Source organism: Phragmites australis, chromosome 5, assembly GCF_958298935.1.
Source record: "Phragmites australis chromosome 5, lpPhrAust1.1, whole genome shotgun sequence".
NCBI lineage: Eukaryota > Viridiplantae > Streptophyta > Magnoliopsida > Poales > Poaceae > Phragmites > Phragmites australis.
In genome coordinates this window covers 11,153,399-11,167,633 of record NC_084925.1, presented here as the reverse complement: position 1 = coordinate 11,167,633, position 14,235 = coordinate 11,153,399, and the positions used below count along the sequence as shown (strand labels likewise).

The window sequence follows — 14,235 nt, the reverse complement described above, 5'->3', positions numbered from 1 at the left end:
GGGAATATGTCTGTGCAAACTTATTGCTAGTTGAAGTGTTCCATTCTTGGCCAATTGAGCACTTAGCCAAGGAAACCACCAGTGTATCAACAGCAACACATGAACAAAGAAGCTCTCCTACGTGTTCTCTCAATAATATTATCATTAGCACAAAGAAGAAGATTTAAAAATTACAACCATATCCCAATAAACAGATAATGTCCATCATATTGCTCAAGAGTCAAGACACCAGCACGCTCATGCTAGTGTAGGGCCTCCATGCTTCTCGGAATCCTGAATGATGGTCCACAGGGTTTGGTCAGTTTGGTAGTTTACATTTGTAGTCAAGAGCATGAGAGGATGGCATGAATGACAATGTGTTGATGAGTGTGTTCCAACAACAGGATATCTTATGATGTTTGCCATGCTCTCCCCATTTTTGTTTGAGGTTTCTCTCGGTTTTCTTCTATAGCAGGACCTACTTGCCAGTTGCCATGGAGGAATAAACAAGATGAGTGCATAACCCATGATTTGGTTTAGTTGGCAAAGCAGTTTTTTCCCCCTGGGAAGTAGGTAAACTGAATACAGAATTATTCAGGATTGCGCTCTGCTGTACCTTTTGCTTTGACCTGCATCTGCCATCTTACATGATTGATAAGCTTTTCGAGGCCTTTTTTTTTCACGAATACACAGGAGAATTATGCATCTTTGTATTAAGTAGAAAAAAAAACAGTTTTACAATGACCGTGAATTGGTCAAACGCGAAGGCGTGGAAACATTATGCAGCTATTACATAAGAATTGCAACCAAGTCCTAAGCAGAGATGCTAGTTAGAAGACCGATCCATGCAAGCGCAACCGTTCCTGGAGACCAGCCAAATTCTCGGCCCCGACATCACTCTAGCGTGCAAACTCGTCCCGAATAAGGGTCACCAAGGCGTCGGTCATTGCTCGGTGACCATTGAAGATAATGTCGTTTCACGATAACCATATACGCGATGAGGTTAGAAGGAATAGGGAATCCAAGCCTTTGCGATATTCTCTTGCCGCTCGCTCCCGCAGGTGTATCCACCAGTTAATAACAGAGCGCTCGTCCGCCTGAATGTGGGCACCTAACACTCGCCACCATATTTCGCGCGCTAGGACGCAGTGAACAAGAAGATGAGCAATGGTTTCCGGATGTTGCAGACAGTGCACGCAAGAATCATCCTCCTGAAGGCCGTGCCTTTTCCTTCAAACGGCAGTCCACAGACGGTCATGTAGCCCCAGGAATGCGAAGAATTTGACTTTGGGTGGTGCCCAAGATTTCCAAAGCACCCCAGCTCCAGCGAGGCAAGTTGAACCTTGGAACAACATCTGGTAAGTAGCCTTGGCTGAATACACACTAGAGGAGTTCCATCACCATATCGCACGATCATGTCCCTCATTCAAATGGAAATGCTCGAGCATAGACCACAGCTGTAGATATTAGGTGATAGCTGCGATGGAGAGAGGGCCGGAGATGTTAGAGACCCATCGGTGATTAACATTCCCTCCTTAACTGATCGAGAGCTGAGATAAGAAGGAGCGATGCAGAGAATAAGATCCGATGCTAAAGATCAGATGGAGCGGCCCTCAATCCAGACATCTGACCAGAAAAAAGTGGAGTTTCCATCCCCAACTTCAAAGGTGACATAAGCATCGAAGAAAGCGGTGACATCACGCTCATGGTGGAGAGGGAGAGCAGCCCACGGCTTGGAAGGGTCACAACGCTGCCACCACAGCCATCTCAAGCGTAAAGAAATTCCGGTTAGACGTAGGTATTGAATCCCCAAGCCACCGTATTGGACTAGTCTGCAGACCTTCTGCCAAGCCATGGTGCTTCAACCTCTAGACATAGCTTTCTTACTAGACCAAAGAAACGCTTTCCTAATATTGTCGATTTTCTTCATGACCCACGGTGGCACTGTGACAGACATGAGTTTATGTATTGGTGTCGAGGAAAGGACCGATTTCACAATGGTGGCGTGGCCAGGTTTGGAGATGAGCTTTTCTTGCCAAGCCGGGAGCTTTTCGGCCACCTTGTCCACCACGGGCTGAAGATGGTTCTTACGGAGTCAGTCAGCCGTGAGAGGTACCCCAAGGTACTGGATGGGGAAGGAGGAAAGGCCGCACGGAAGAGACTCATTAATAATACTGATGTCCTCATCTGAACAACATATGAGGACTGCCACACACTTGCTGAGGTTAGTTCTTAGTCCCGAGGCTGCTCCAAAGAATTGCAGGATGTCAAGGTGCCCTTGGATGTCCCGAGCTGTAGGTGAAAGGAAGATCACGGCATCGTAAGCATAGAGGGAACAACGGTGCACAATAGATCGATGGCCCATGGGGTCAATGATTTGAGTGTCACCCGCCTTGATCAGAACTCAGTTGAGAATGTCCATAACCATCACAAAGAGGAAGGGTGAGAGGGAATCCCCTTGTCGCAGCCCATGGGCATGTCGGAGGGGCGACCCTAGAATGGAATTTAGGAGGATCCGGGTGGAAGCAGACCCTAATAAAGCTTCAATCCAAAAGCACCAACGGAGGTCGAAACCACAAGTGCGCAGGACTTCCAGGAGAAATGCCCAGCTCACCGAATCGAAGGCTTTGGAAATGTCTAGTTTGAAAAGGATTTTTGGCTGCTTGGATCTCTTAAGCAATCTCGCCGTTGAGTGGACAAACTTGAAGTTATTGTGGATCGATCGGCCATTGATGAAGGTGCTCTGACTACTAGAGATGAATTGGCTCATCCACGGCGCAAACCTTAGTGCCATCATCTTGGATATAAGCTTGCCGAAGCTATGGATTAGGCTAATTAGCTGAAAATCCAAAGGTGAGTTTGCTCCCACCTTCTTTGGCAGAAGCGTGATAAGGGTGTTGTTCACCCGATGGAGGCTGCGTCGATCACAGCTGCCAAAAGCGCAGATGGCAGCAGTGACATCGTTCTTGATAACCTCCCATGCTGTGTAGTAGAATTCCGTCGTGAAACCATTGAGGCATGGGGCTTTGTTGAGTGGCATGCATTTGATTGCCTGGAGGATCTCATCCTCGCTGAACGAAGTATCCAAGGACTGTAAGTCAAGCGGAGAGATGTCTAGGCCAAGCAAAATCAATGTTGTGGTCTCTTCTTGGGGTGACTCCCAGCGTAGAGGTGAAATGATTCAGGAGCACACCCTCCATCTCTGAGTGCGAAGATACCGTGCCGGCCTTCGAAGATAAGGATGGAATGGAGTTCTTCCGAGCACGGTATTTGACGAAGGAGTGGAAGAGCCTAGAATTGGCATCGGCCTCCCTTAACCAAGCGAGTCTGGAGCAGTATCGCGCAATGGTGCGCTCGAGTGAAGCGAGACCGAGGCAAAGGACCTTGAGGTGCCTACGAAGCCCGGCCTTAGTAGCAGAGAGTGGCATGAAATCCGAGGCCGAGTCTAACCTGAGGATCACCTCCCGAGCAAGCAACAACTGCTCCTTGATATTACCTATGCGTAAGCTACTCTAATGCTGCAGGAATTTGGTTGTGCCCTTAGAAGTATATCAAGCCGGATGAGGGGTGGCTTGTTAATTTCAGCCAGCAACAATGTCCATCCTTCTCTCACCGCATCAATGAACCCGAGTAGCTTGGCCCAAAAATATTCAAAGTGAAATGTCCATCCTTCTCTCACCGCATCGATGAACCCGAGTAGCTTGACCCAAAAAGATTCAAAGTGAAAGCACTACAGATGTCGAGAGGGGATCGAAGAAGATAACAGTAGGGGACAGTGATTAGAGCATTCCGATGACAAGGCTTGAAGCAAATCACAGACTCGCCTGCGCGTCAGGCAAGGCCGGCAACCTGTGGCCAGGGAAGAGGGCTTGAATAGCCTGTAAATGCTGGTTTGATAGAGGTTGCTCAAAGAATTTAAGATAAGCTTGACGTAGCTGTGGTGAGATGGTCTCGCTGTCCTTGAGCAACCCAAGTTGGCACATGAGCAGAATTTCTCCACGCTTGGAAGGCCTGATACGAGAGATGGCGGAGCTAGAGGCTAGCCGAGCGCTTCTCTGGGGCACTAAGGCTGACTATCGTCATGATGTTGTTCCGCTAGGTGGCAAAGCCAGAGGGGCTAGGATTTCCCTCACCAAGCGCTGAAGAAAGTCACCGGCCATCGGCAAAAGCGACGTCGGCCAAAATAGCCTAATCAGGCGTCAGACCACCATCGCAAGCCAGAGTAGAGCTGTCATTCAGGTGCAACGGCTTAATGTTACTTTGGGTCATCCAACAATTCAAGAATTTTCGATTGCGGTTGGAAAACCACGGCGCAAAAGGCTGCCTCCCCGAGTGGGTATTGGACCGGATTTGGTGGCCCAATGAAGACGGGCAAGCCATGGAGCGGGCCGTGGCCGGTGGAGATCTAGGGGAGCATTCCACAGCCCCAGGCACGAACTGTTGGGGGTCTGAGCGCTAGAAGGGATTGCACTGCTCCCCAAGGGGGGTGCAGAGATGTCTGCAGAGCTTGGCGCATGTCGCTGCCTCCTCAAGTAAACAAGCACATTGTGTAGAGCAGCCATAGGTCTCGCTAGGATTTGGGAGACATGTTTGACGGAGGCATGGAGCTCTACTGTCAGGGGGTCGAAGGCGCACAGAGTAGCGAGGTCATGGGGCATGATGTGGATAGGGTCAGCCGCCCCTGCCCTGGCCTGTGATGCGTTGAAAGCTGACAACGCAAGGTCAGAACCTGTAGGCTGAGACGTGCGAATAGTGTTTTCCTTGGGCGGTGTGACATAGAATAATCTGAAGGAGATGCGCATGGACGCCGAGGCAGGGGGAGGATCCTGGCCGCCCAACAAACGCCTCGGGTCGGTGTAATTGGTGGCGATGGTAAAGGCAGGAAAGAGATCCAGGGACCCCGAGGTAGACCGGAACGGCCCATGCCACCGGCGAGGACTCCATCGGCGCCGCCGCCCCATCGCCTAAGGAAGCCGCGTCGTCGCTACTGGAAGAGGACGGGACGCGGAATTCCGCCAGAGATGCGAGCTTGATGGAGACCTCGTAGGTTAAGCACCTTACCTCCATGATGTGTGGTGGAAGGTTGCCAAAAAGATGTTGCATAGTCAGATCGTTGTAGCGAACAACGTCGAAGGGCTCGGACACCTTCATGATTACACTGTCAGGGATGCTCTCCAGCAAGTTGCACCAGGCAACAACGTGGAACTCGGTGAGATCAGCGCGCTCCGCCACCGCGGACTCGTCTTCTAGCTGGGCTACCCAGTAATGGTGGCCGAGAAGGTGCTGAGCCATTGAGGTGGACCATGTGTGCGGCAGGAAACCCTTGAGGGAGACGACCACGCGGAAAGCCAGTGACACGCCTGTAGCATTGGCCAACCTCGTCCAAGGTCTAAAGAACTAGCGATAGCTTGGTGGTGCAGGATGGCCGCAAAACGCAAGAATGGTATCACGTGCAGCCAGAGACTAGAAGACCACCAGAAAGTTGTCGGGGAAGAAGCGTTTGATGTTGAAGTCTTCCACTGAGATGCCGAGGTCGCCACTAATGTAGTTGGACAACACAGAGGCCTGGAGGCCCTAACGAGCACAATCAGCATAGGCGAGAAGGGACCAGCTATAGCGCTACTCCTCGGCTGCAAAGGAGCTTGTCGAAGGCACGACACAGCGTTCAGGAGCCGGGACATTTCTGTGGGCGACAACATCTTGGGAGGATCTCGGTGGCGAGATTAGGCCCGTCGGCGCCGGGGGAGAACCCGACGGAGTAGGACATATGGCCGTGGAACCAGTCGTGGTAGGATGAGGAAGGCGGTGTGACAGCTCTGGTCGTCGAGCCCTTAGGAGTGGCGAAAGCAGAGACAACACGGCAGATTAGGCGATGGTGACCTCCAGAGTGACCTAACGTTGCTGAAGTCGATGGGGAGGATCAAGGCCGCTTGCAATCTTTGGCGTGATGCCGAAAGCCCTTGCAACTGAAACATCTAGGAGGTAGACGGCAGTCCGCACGACGATGACTCCAAGAGAAGCAGTTGAGACAACACCTGCCGAGGGTCGCCGACAGGATGCGCTTCGGTCTGACAGAACATGGGGTGTGATGCAAGCGAGTAGGGCGGTGGTGCCCGCCTAGCCGTGGCCATGAACCTGGATGGAGGAGCATGGTGGTGAACGGAAGGCTCATCCTCCCGAAGGATGGACTTGCCTTTTAGCGCAGGACTCAGCCTTGAGACATGGACGAGGGGCGCGGCGGGTGACGACGACGGCTCAGTCGAGGAAGTAGAGAGAGGTGTTGTGTCGAGCCAACGCTGAACCTTGGAGCGACCTGCCAAAGAGGCACCTAGGAGGAATGGTGGCGCTAGAGGGGAGAGCGGAGAGAGGGGGGCTTGGGGTACGGGCACGGGCGCGAGGTGGGAGGAAACCGGCAACGGCTGGTGGGTGGACGCCGAACTCGGGGTGAGCGTCGACTGGGGCGGGGGGGGGGGGGCGCTCTCGGGCTCCATCCTTCCTCAAACCGAAATTCCCCTCCTCATACCAAATAGCTGTACAGCTAACTAGAAGAAACTGGAATCTTCGAAGCCTTTTCGGTCAAGCTGTTATGATCACAACAGCATGTACTCTAATTTTAAATCCTGCAACTTAGTTAAGCTATATTCATGATTTAGAGCAACTCTCTTCATAATTTAAGGATGTCATACCTGAACCTGTGACTTCACAATAAGCAACCCATGAGATTTTGTGATCTGAGGCAAAGTTTCAGTAGGATCTTTTGTTTGGGCACAAATAAGAAGAGATCAATCATTACAAGATAAGACACCATTTTCCCAAAAGACAAAATAAAAAATATATATAATCCACTATCTATTCAGGTCCCAGCTCAATTCAGCAAAGAGACACATAGATGGACTATTACTAAACAGAACGCAGAATCAGCTGGCCAAGCACACAGTTTGACCCCACAAGCCCAGCTCCCACTTGCATGTCAACTTTTCTGCAGAAAAAGGACATGCAGTGAGCTAAACTGCAAAAGTGAGCAGGCAAAATGGAAACAACACACGAGGGCCACCTGCCTTCCAAACTAGTAGAAATGATACGGCATGCGTGAAGGAGCTTTCTTCGCATCTGTGATAAATTTGCAACACAGTGACAAAATCTTCCATGAAAGCATTTGAAAACACCACCTGTATCTGTAAACTGTAGTGCAACACCAGCAGTCCAGCATAATATCTCTCCAGTTTCAGTATTTGCCTAATCAGCATATTCTAATTTTAACCAGAGATACAAGCTTTGCTAACCAAGTCCATACTAATACCAGTGATTAGCCCTCATTTGGCCCAACAAACATGAGATCAACTTGGATGTATTACACTACAAACAAAATACATCACATATACAAGATCTTGTTTTCTCCAGGACATAGCATATAGTGGCACAACACAGCTGTATACATCAAAAGTAGTACATTGCACATACAACATGGGTACAAGCAGTAACATGGGATCCGTACAACACAATCTCGAACTTCAGAGATGATCTTCAGTGGACTTTGGCCGTCGCATGCCCGGCTGGCCTATGCACCCTCACCTTTGGCCTCTTCTTGCGCGCCAGCTTCCTCTCAAGCACCTTGACCTTCTCGCTTAGATCTGTAATGACCCCCATCTGATCGTTGCCAGATGCAAGAAGCTTATGCAGCAGCTCTTTCAGCTTCTGGTTTTCTTCAGCCAGTCCCTTCTCATCACTGTCCTTCAGACTATCAGGAGTTGCAGAGGCAGAAAAGGCTTCTTCAGAAGCCTTATTCTCCGTCTGCACGTCCACGTCTTCTTTCGGGCTATCAGCCTCCTTTTCAGCAGAATTTACTACTGTTGCGTGTACTGGTGTATTGTTCGGCCGCACATCAACCTCTTCAGCAGAATGTGCTCCTGTCGCCCCTGCTGGAGCTTCTTTCAGCGCCTCATTGCATTCATCTGTCTCAGACACCTGCGCATCTACGCACGAACCAGTGATGCCATCCTCATGCACACATGATAATCCACAAGAGTCCAGTTCTGGGAAGACTGTTTCAGCCTTTGTATCGTCTGTCTCTTCTCCAATGTTAGGATGACTCTCCTGAATGTCAGGTTCCTTCCTTGATGCCTCAAGAAGAGGATCTTCTCCCTTTGCAGAACCTCCAGTCAGCTTGTCAACAGTAGGTTCGATTCTCTGATCCACATGTGGTGAGTCGTCCTTGCCAGAAACTTCACATTGCACTGCATCGTCAGACTCCTCCAAAGCAGTTTGTTCTCGGGCAGAGTCAGACTCTGATGTTGGTTCCAGTAAGGCAGCCTGATCAGGCTTTTCTGCATCTGCAGAAGCAGCAAGTTTTGTATCATCCATTGAAGCCTCTGGTGTTTCATCTTGTTCTTTGGTTAAATCCTGCGTGATAGCCGCAACCTGTTCCTGCATGTTGATACCCCTGACTTCTTCTGGTTGATCATCTGCATTAGACATAACAGAGTCAATTGTACGAGTTGGATCATGCTCATGTGGCTCTGCATCCTTCAAAGATACTGATGAATCCTCCACATTAACAATTGGGGCACTTGATTCGTTGTGCTGAGCTTCAGCAGGGGGGACATCTTGTTTCAGTTCTGGGCTTTCTACACCTACAGCATCCCGTATCTGACCTTCCACAGAGCCGTCCTGTTTTCATGCCATACAGTGTAAATATCTTCTTCACAAATTCAATCATTACAGAGGTCATCATCTAAACTCTAAAGAAATAAGAAAACTCACTTTATCAGTTACCAGTCTACTATCCAGAGATGCTGTAGCTGTAGTGGCCTTGATGTCCTCAGTGGCAGCAGGAGAGACTCCTGTATTCGATTCTTCATCAAGGAGATTCTGCCCAGTAGAAGCTGTGCATTGTTTCATCCCACTAAAGTCCCCTGATGAAGCAGCATCGTGCAATGGTTCCATGGAGTCCACTATTGGCACCTCTTGTCCTTCATCCTCCACTGCTGTTTTCTCCTGTTGAAAACAACATTATCAATGCACAATTGTAAGGTAAGGCATCTTGTTAAACAATAAACGGTAGTATGATGCAAAAGACAACTTACTTCTTCAGTCACTTCTTCCATTGAAACAGAATTTGATTCTTCGATGTGGCACTCCTGGTTGTGAGCGGGATGCTCCGGCAAAGCTGCATCACTCATCATATCCATCGATGACGCTCCTTTAAATTCAATGTGAACCGCAGCTTTCCCCTGTTGAACATGAACACAAGAATCCTACTTGTTAATTTAAGTCAATTATTTTACAAAGAAGTCAGATGCAGACAACATGGCAACAGTCATGATTTGATATTTTTGGGGAAGTATTTTGAAGTTTGCACTACTTTTTTTTTTTTTTAAATGTACTACATATATTTTTATAACATTTTACAGCTAATGCAAAGTACATATTTTTGGTTAAATGTGGGCACACATGCTCTCACGCTCATCAAGGCAATCCCATCTTATCAAGGTTTCAACAGCTAATGCAAAGTACATATTTTTGGTTAAATGTGGGCACACATGCTCCCACGCTTATCAAGGTTTCAACAGTACAGAACAGGTTAACTTACTTCTTCATGTGCTACTTCCATTCTGGTGGTACATGACTCTTCTTTTTTATTCTTCTGCTCACTGGAATCTGCATCTTGCATCACCTCCACGGAAACTCGAGATGGAACTGTGTCGCACAGCTCCACAGAGTTGACTGAAGATGGTCCTTTTGCTTCACCCAGTCCTAGTACTACTAGAGCTTTCTCGTCCTGAGATTTTAAGGTAAAATTAATACATTAGGTAACTTGTTGCATCATTAATGTGTAAACTGCAATTTTTTTATTTAACAATTGCAATATGAGGCTATAGAGCATTATGAAACAATTGACACTTACTATTTTTTGAAGGAAAATTTAGACTTACTTTATCAGAAGCTTCAGATGTCAAGGTAGGAGCTGCAGTTTGGATAACGCTCTCAGCTCTATTTGGTTCATCTTCCTCACTGTTTGTGTGATTAAACTCACCAGATAGTAGCTTGCATAAAGTATCAAGCTTCTCCTGCAAGCAAATTAGCTCTCGAGCAACAGACTTCCTAGTCTCCCTTACACTTGGATGCAAGCCCTGTATCAAGATTCAAGTGTATCAAAGGTTAGAACCAGCCCAGCTAGATGGCACAGAATTATATGCGCACTGAAGATGTCTATGCCACTCCAAAAAAAAATGAAATGAAAACAAGATACCTGGATTGTGTCAAGCTTCAGGAGTAAGTTCATAATAGTCTCACTGATGGCCACTTGCTCTTTCTCTGTTGGCTTCTTGGAAGAAGTTTCAAGGCTTTGCAGCTGGTTCCTCACACTTTGCAGCTGTTCATGCACATCCCTGATCTTTCGGAGCTTATCCAATGGTTGCCATCTTCGGACATCATACCCTCTGTATGCAGACTGAATACGAATTGATGCATCTTGTTCTGATAAATTGATTCTGCATATCCTGGCATCATCTTTTGCAGATTCACTTTGAATTATTATCTCATCCTCATTTGTGCTTTTGTCACCTCCCTGCAAGCTCTCGGCACCCGCATTTTCTTGAGTGTGACCTTCATGTAAGTTCTTAGCACCCACATTTTCTTGAGCATCAACACTAGTGCTACTGGCTTGCACCCGCTGGTCATCTTTACTCGTGGGAACTTCTTCCTCCTGTGCATGTTTCGCAGAAGCAGCTTGCACTGTTTCATTGTTAAACCCCATTCCTTTCTTCATTTCATTTGGCGATTTTTCTTTCACCTTAGACATAGTAATATGCTTCTTTGTATCCGACTGTTTAGGCTTCTTCACGTCCTTCTTGGCCCTGTCAGCATCCTTCCTGGTTGGTGGGCTGGGAGACCTCGACGAACCATTTCCGGATTTCTTTCTTGGCAAGGGATCCACTCGCAAGCATACAGGGGGCAATTTTGAATGCTTAGCTGTTGATGACTCACCATGATTTGTTTTCCCATTTTCTCCTTCCTTTTCAGCATTGCTGGCCTTCTTTACCTCTTTCTTTTCATCCACACCAGGCTTCTTCTCATCACTTTCTTTCTCAGTCATGACTGGAATGGTTCTGAGAGTACCGACCTTTTCATCAATCACTTTCTCCGGCACCACTGGAATGGTCTTGTAATTTTCCCTTGCAGGTTTCCTCTCATTGTTTAGTCTCTTAGGCACAACTGGAGTGGTTTTATTGTTTCTCTCAGCAGTTGCAGGTTGGCTCTTCACTGCTGGTCTGTCACCGTGATCTCCAGGGCCATCCTTCGCAGCCGGTTTCTGACCATGAGGATCATTTTGAAACCACGACAAGGGAATAATCTTGATCTTGGGTGATTGAGGAGCTTCTTCACAAACCTTTGGGCTCTCATCCATCTCCTTCAACTCGGGACATTGAAATTGTTCGGACTTCTGATTGTCTTGCTCTTGTTGCTTCACATCTCCTATCCCCTTGCTACTCACAGGAGGAACCCATCCATTCAAGAACTGAGGTGTTAATTCATAACGCCTTCCATTCTCCTTGTCTTCCATGTTGCCAGACGGAAGCCATAAAAGTGGATAGTGGTTGTTTGGATGGCGAATTATACTGGCACTATCAGCATCTTTGTGCTCACCTTCAAGCTTGACATCAGGCCTTTCTTCCTCGATTTTCATGTTGCTCTTATCCTCATGGCAAACATGATTTGGACATCCACAGCAATGGCTCTTGAACTTCTTGTCATCATATGGCGTTTGTTCAACAGTATAAGGATGTGGGCGGGCAAAGTAAGGACATTCATTCTGATGCTGTGGAAATGGCACATGATAATATAGATGTGCGGGTGGAAGTTCTTGAGGGAATGGGGGTCTAAAATTGTAATAACCTATAGGGTAGGTGTGGTTGCAGCAGCAATGGAACTCAGAAGGATGCGGGTGATGTATACCAGCATTGTATGGCCATGGTCCATAGCTCGGTGGCCGATATGATGAGTCCAGTGCCCGGGGGTGACTGACTTCCCATCCAGGTGGAGGGTAGTGTGGGTAGGGAGTATGATTTCTGTAGTGGGAATAGTATGGATCCATGTATTGGTTTACTGGATACATTATTTACTAGTCTGTAAACTAATAGGATAAATGCCTAGACCTGCAGAACAGATACTGCAGAGTGATACCTGCAACAATGCACAAGAAACACAAGTGAGTTTGGATACGGAGTTATTAGTAGAGAGGATGAATAACAAGAACAAGAAAAACCAACATGTAAGCAACATACTAATTTGGAAAAAGAGAACTAATGACCACTTATATATTTACGTAGTTTTTGGTATCATCTGTAGATAGCCAACAGCCACCAATAAGTCAGAAAGTGTGGAAGAGGGGTTATATTAGCACTGAAATATCGAGGCTACGGCAGATGTGGTACAAACAAACAGTTTCAGTTAGTTGTTATATACTTATATACTCGTAGGAACAGTTTTGGATTGTCATGTTTTGGACAACGGGAGCAGTCCAAAGATTTTCCAACCTTAACAGCATAGCTAAGTGCTAACCTTGGTTGTCCTGTTTTAGGAAAGGAATTAAATTGTTTGTCACCATGCCACCCCTCACAACCACAATAGTATACGAGATATAAAAAAAGAGTGAGAAGGAAAAATGACACGTTGTGAATAGTCCTGATTCCTGTAGACAGCTTTGAATCCAAATTTTGTACTCAGAATAATACAAGTACAACATCTAAATCTAATCTCATCCATACTAAATCCGAGCAGTATTATACAAGAAAAGAGCCACATCATTCATCTCTTTCTACCGGTACGATTTCCCATCAAATGGACACAAATGAACCTAAAAATTAGCAGCACGCAATGACCAACAAAGTATCTGGATTCTTCGCCTCTAGACTAAGTCATACCTTTTAAAAAAGTATTAATTCATACTATTGAGATGGAGCACCAAACGTTCAAGTGAAAGACAAATTTAGATTAGATAAATCACTGAGAAAGAAGAAAAGAAGTGCATGTTCTTCCCTCTCCACATCCCTCTATCTTCACAAATAGTAAAGAGAGGACAAGCTCAAATTTTCAATTACACAGGACGTTGATGCATATCTTATCTGTTGACTTTTGATCATTAGCTCAAATATAATTTATCAGATTAAGGTCTGCTTACGTTTTAAAAATTTGGAACACCATTTGTCATGGATTTAAGATATTGTCCCTAATTGCTTCCACAGGCAAGCTCTTCTTCCTCTTTGCAGAATTAAATTTGCCATACCAATTGAGCACTTCCAATACTGTCAACGAAATTGACTGCAATGCTCCGCTTAAAATTTCCCTATAGACATTTTGACGACACAATTTCCTCATAACTAGATTAAAAATGACAAAAAAAATCCTGGTTAACTTTTGGGGATTTTTTGTGGCAAAGTATGCCTAACTCGCCAAATCCACTCTGCATATGAACATAATTTTACGAGATTAAAGGTGATCAAGAACTATGGGTGCGTTTGGAAGCAAGAAAAGTTTCATATTATAACCGGAATGAGTGAAATCCCTGCAAAATGGTGTTTTTGGCAAGTAAGTCGAATCTGAAACGGATAAACGTTTCTCTTATTTATAGTACGAGGGAGAAATAAGCAAAAGTGGTTTCTCTCGTTTCTTAATCATTTCTTTCTCATTTACAACTCTCATCCTCTCTCAAGAATCAAAATTCATCCAACTAGCCAAATGCATAAAGTGATTCTGATTCATCGTGCAAACGTTTTTAGGAAGACTAAAACCGAAACGTTTCTAAGAATACGAAACCCTACCAAACAGGCCTAAATTCGTCAAATCCCACACTGTACTTCCTAAGACGCATCTCATCACCTGGACCCTAAATCAACGAAACCAAGTGGCTATACTAAACTGTGCGAATTGATGAACCGAGATCGCGAGGCGAGGGAGGGAGGGAGGGAAGGGGGCAACTCACAGTGCGGGGAGAGAAAAGCAGCAGAGTGCGGGATCAGACGAGCCACCACCAAGCTTGAAATCCACGGGGCCGAGTGCCGTCAGCTACCAGCGGGCGATGCGGTCCGCGAGCCGGGCCGTCCTCCTCCTCCTCTTCCTTCTCGCGAGCGCTTTTGGTTTCCTTCGTGTGCTCCTTAATTTCGAGGGAGAGCCGAGCAGGACGGACTCGCGGAATTTATGCGCGGGAAGAGGGTTCGGGAGGGTTCGCGACGCGGCAGGGGAGGATGACCCACTCCG

The 14,235-nt window shown here is 46.9% G+C and overlaps 1 protein-coding gene across 1 annotated transcript; it reads right to left on the bottom strand.

Annotated features, from left to right (window-relative positions):
• Nucleotides 1-7,311: 7,311 nt before the first annotated feature.
• LOC133918750 (BAG family molecular chaperone regulator 6) lies at nt 7,312-14,194 on the bottom strand. The gene is made up of 7 exons (XM_062362789.1): nt 13,961-14,194; nt 10,229-12,162; nt 9,912-10,109; nt 9,569-9,757; nt 9,063-9,209; nt 8,740-8,973; nt 7,312-8,646 (listed from the first exon to the last, which is right to left on the bottom strand). Exons 2-7 carry the CDS (start codon nt 12,092-12,094, stop codon nt 7,504-7,506), a joined length of 3,777 nt encoding a protein of 1,258 aa, XP_062218773.1. The 5' UTR covers nt 12,095-12,162; nt 13,961-14,194; the 3' UTR covers nt 7,312-7,503.
• Nucleotides 14,195-14,235: the final 41 nt, after the last annotated feature.

Coding starts and splice junctions, on each gene's coding strand:
- LOC133918750 (XM_062362789.1), bottom strand. CDS start 12,094: ATGTATCCAGTAAACCAATACATGGATCCATACTATTCCCACTACAGA. Junction 9,758..9,911: donor CATCTGAAGCTTCTGATAAA/GTAAGTCTAAAT, acceptor TTAAAATCTCAG/GACGAGAAAGCTCTAGTAGT. Junction 9,210..9,568: donor TGGAAGTAGCACATGAAGAA/GTAAGTTAACCT, acceptor CATGTTCAACAG/GGGAAAGCTGCGGTTCACAT.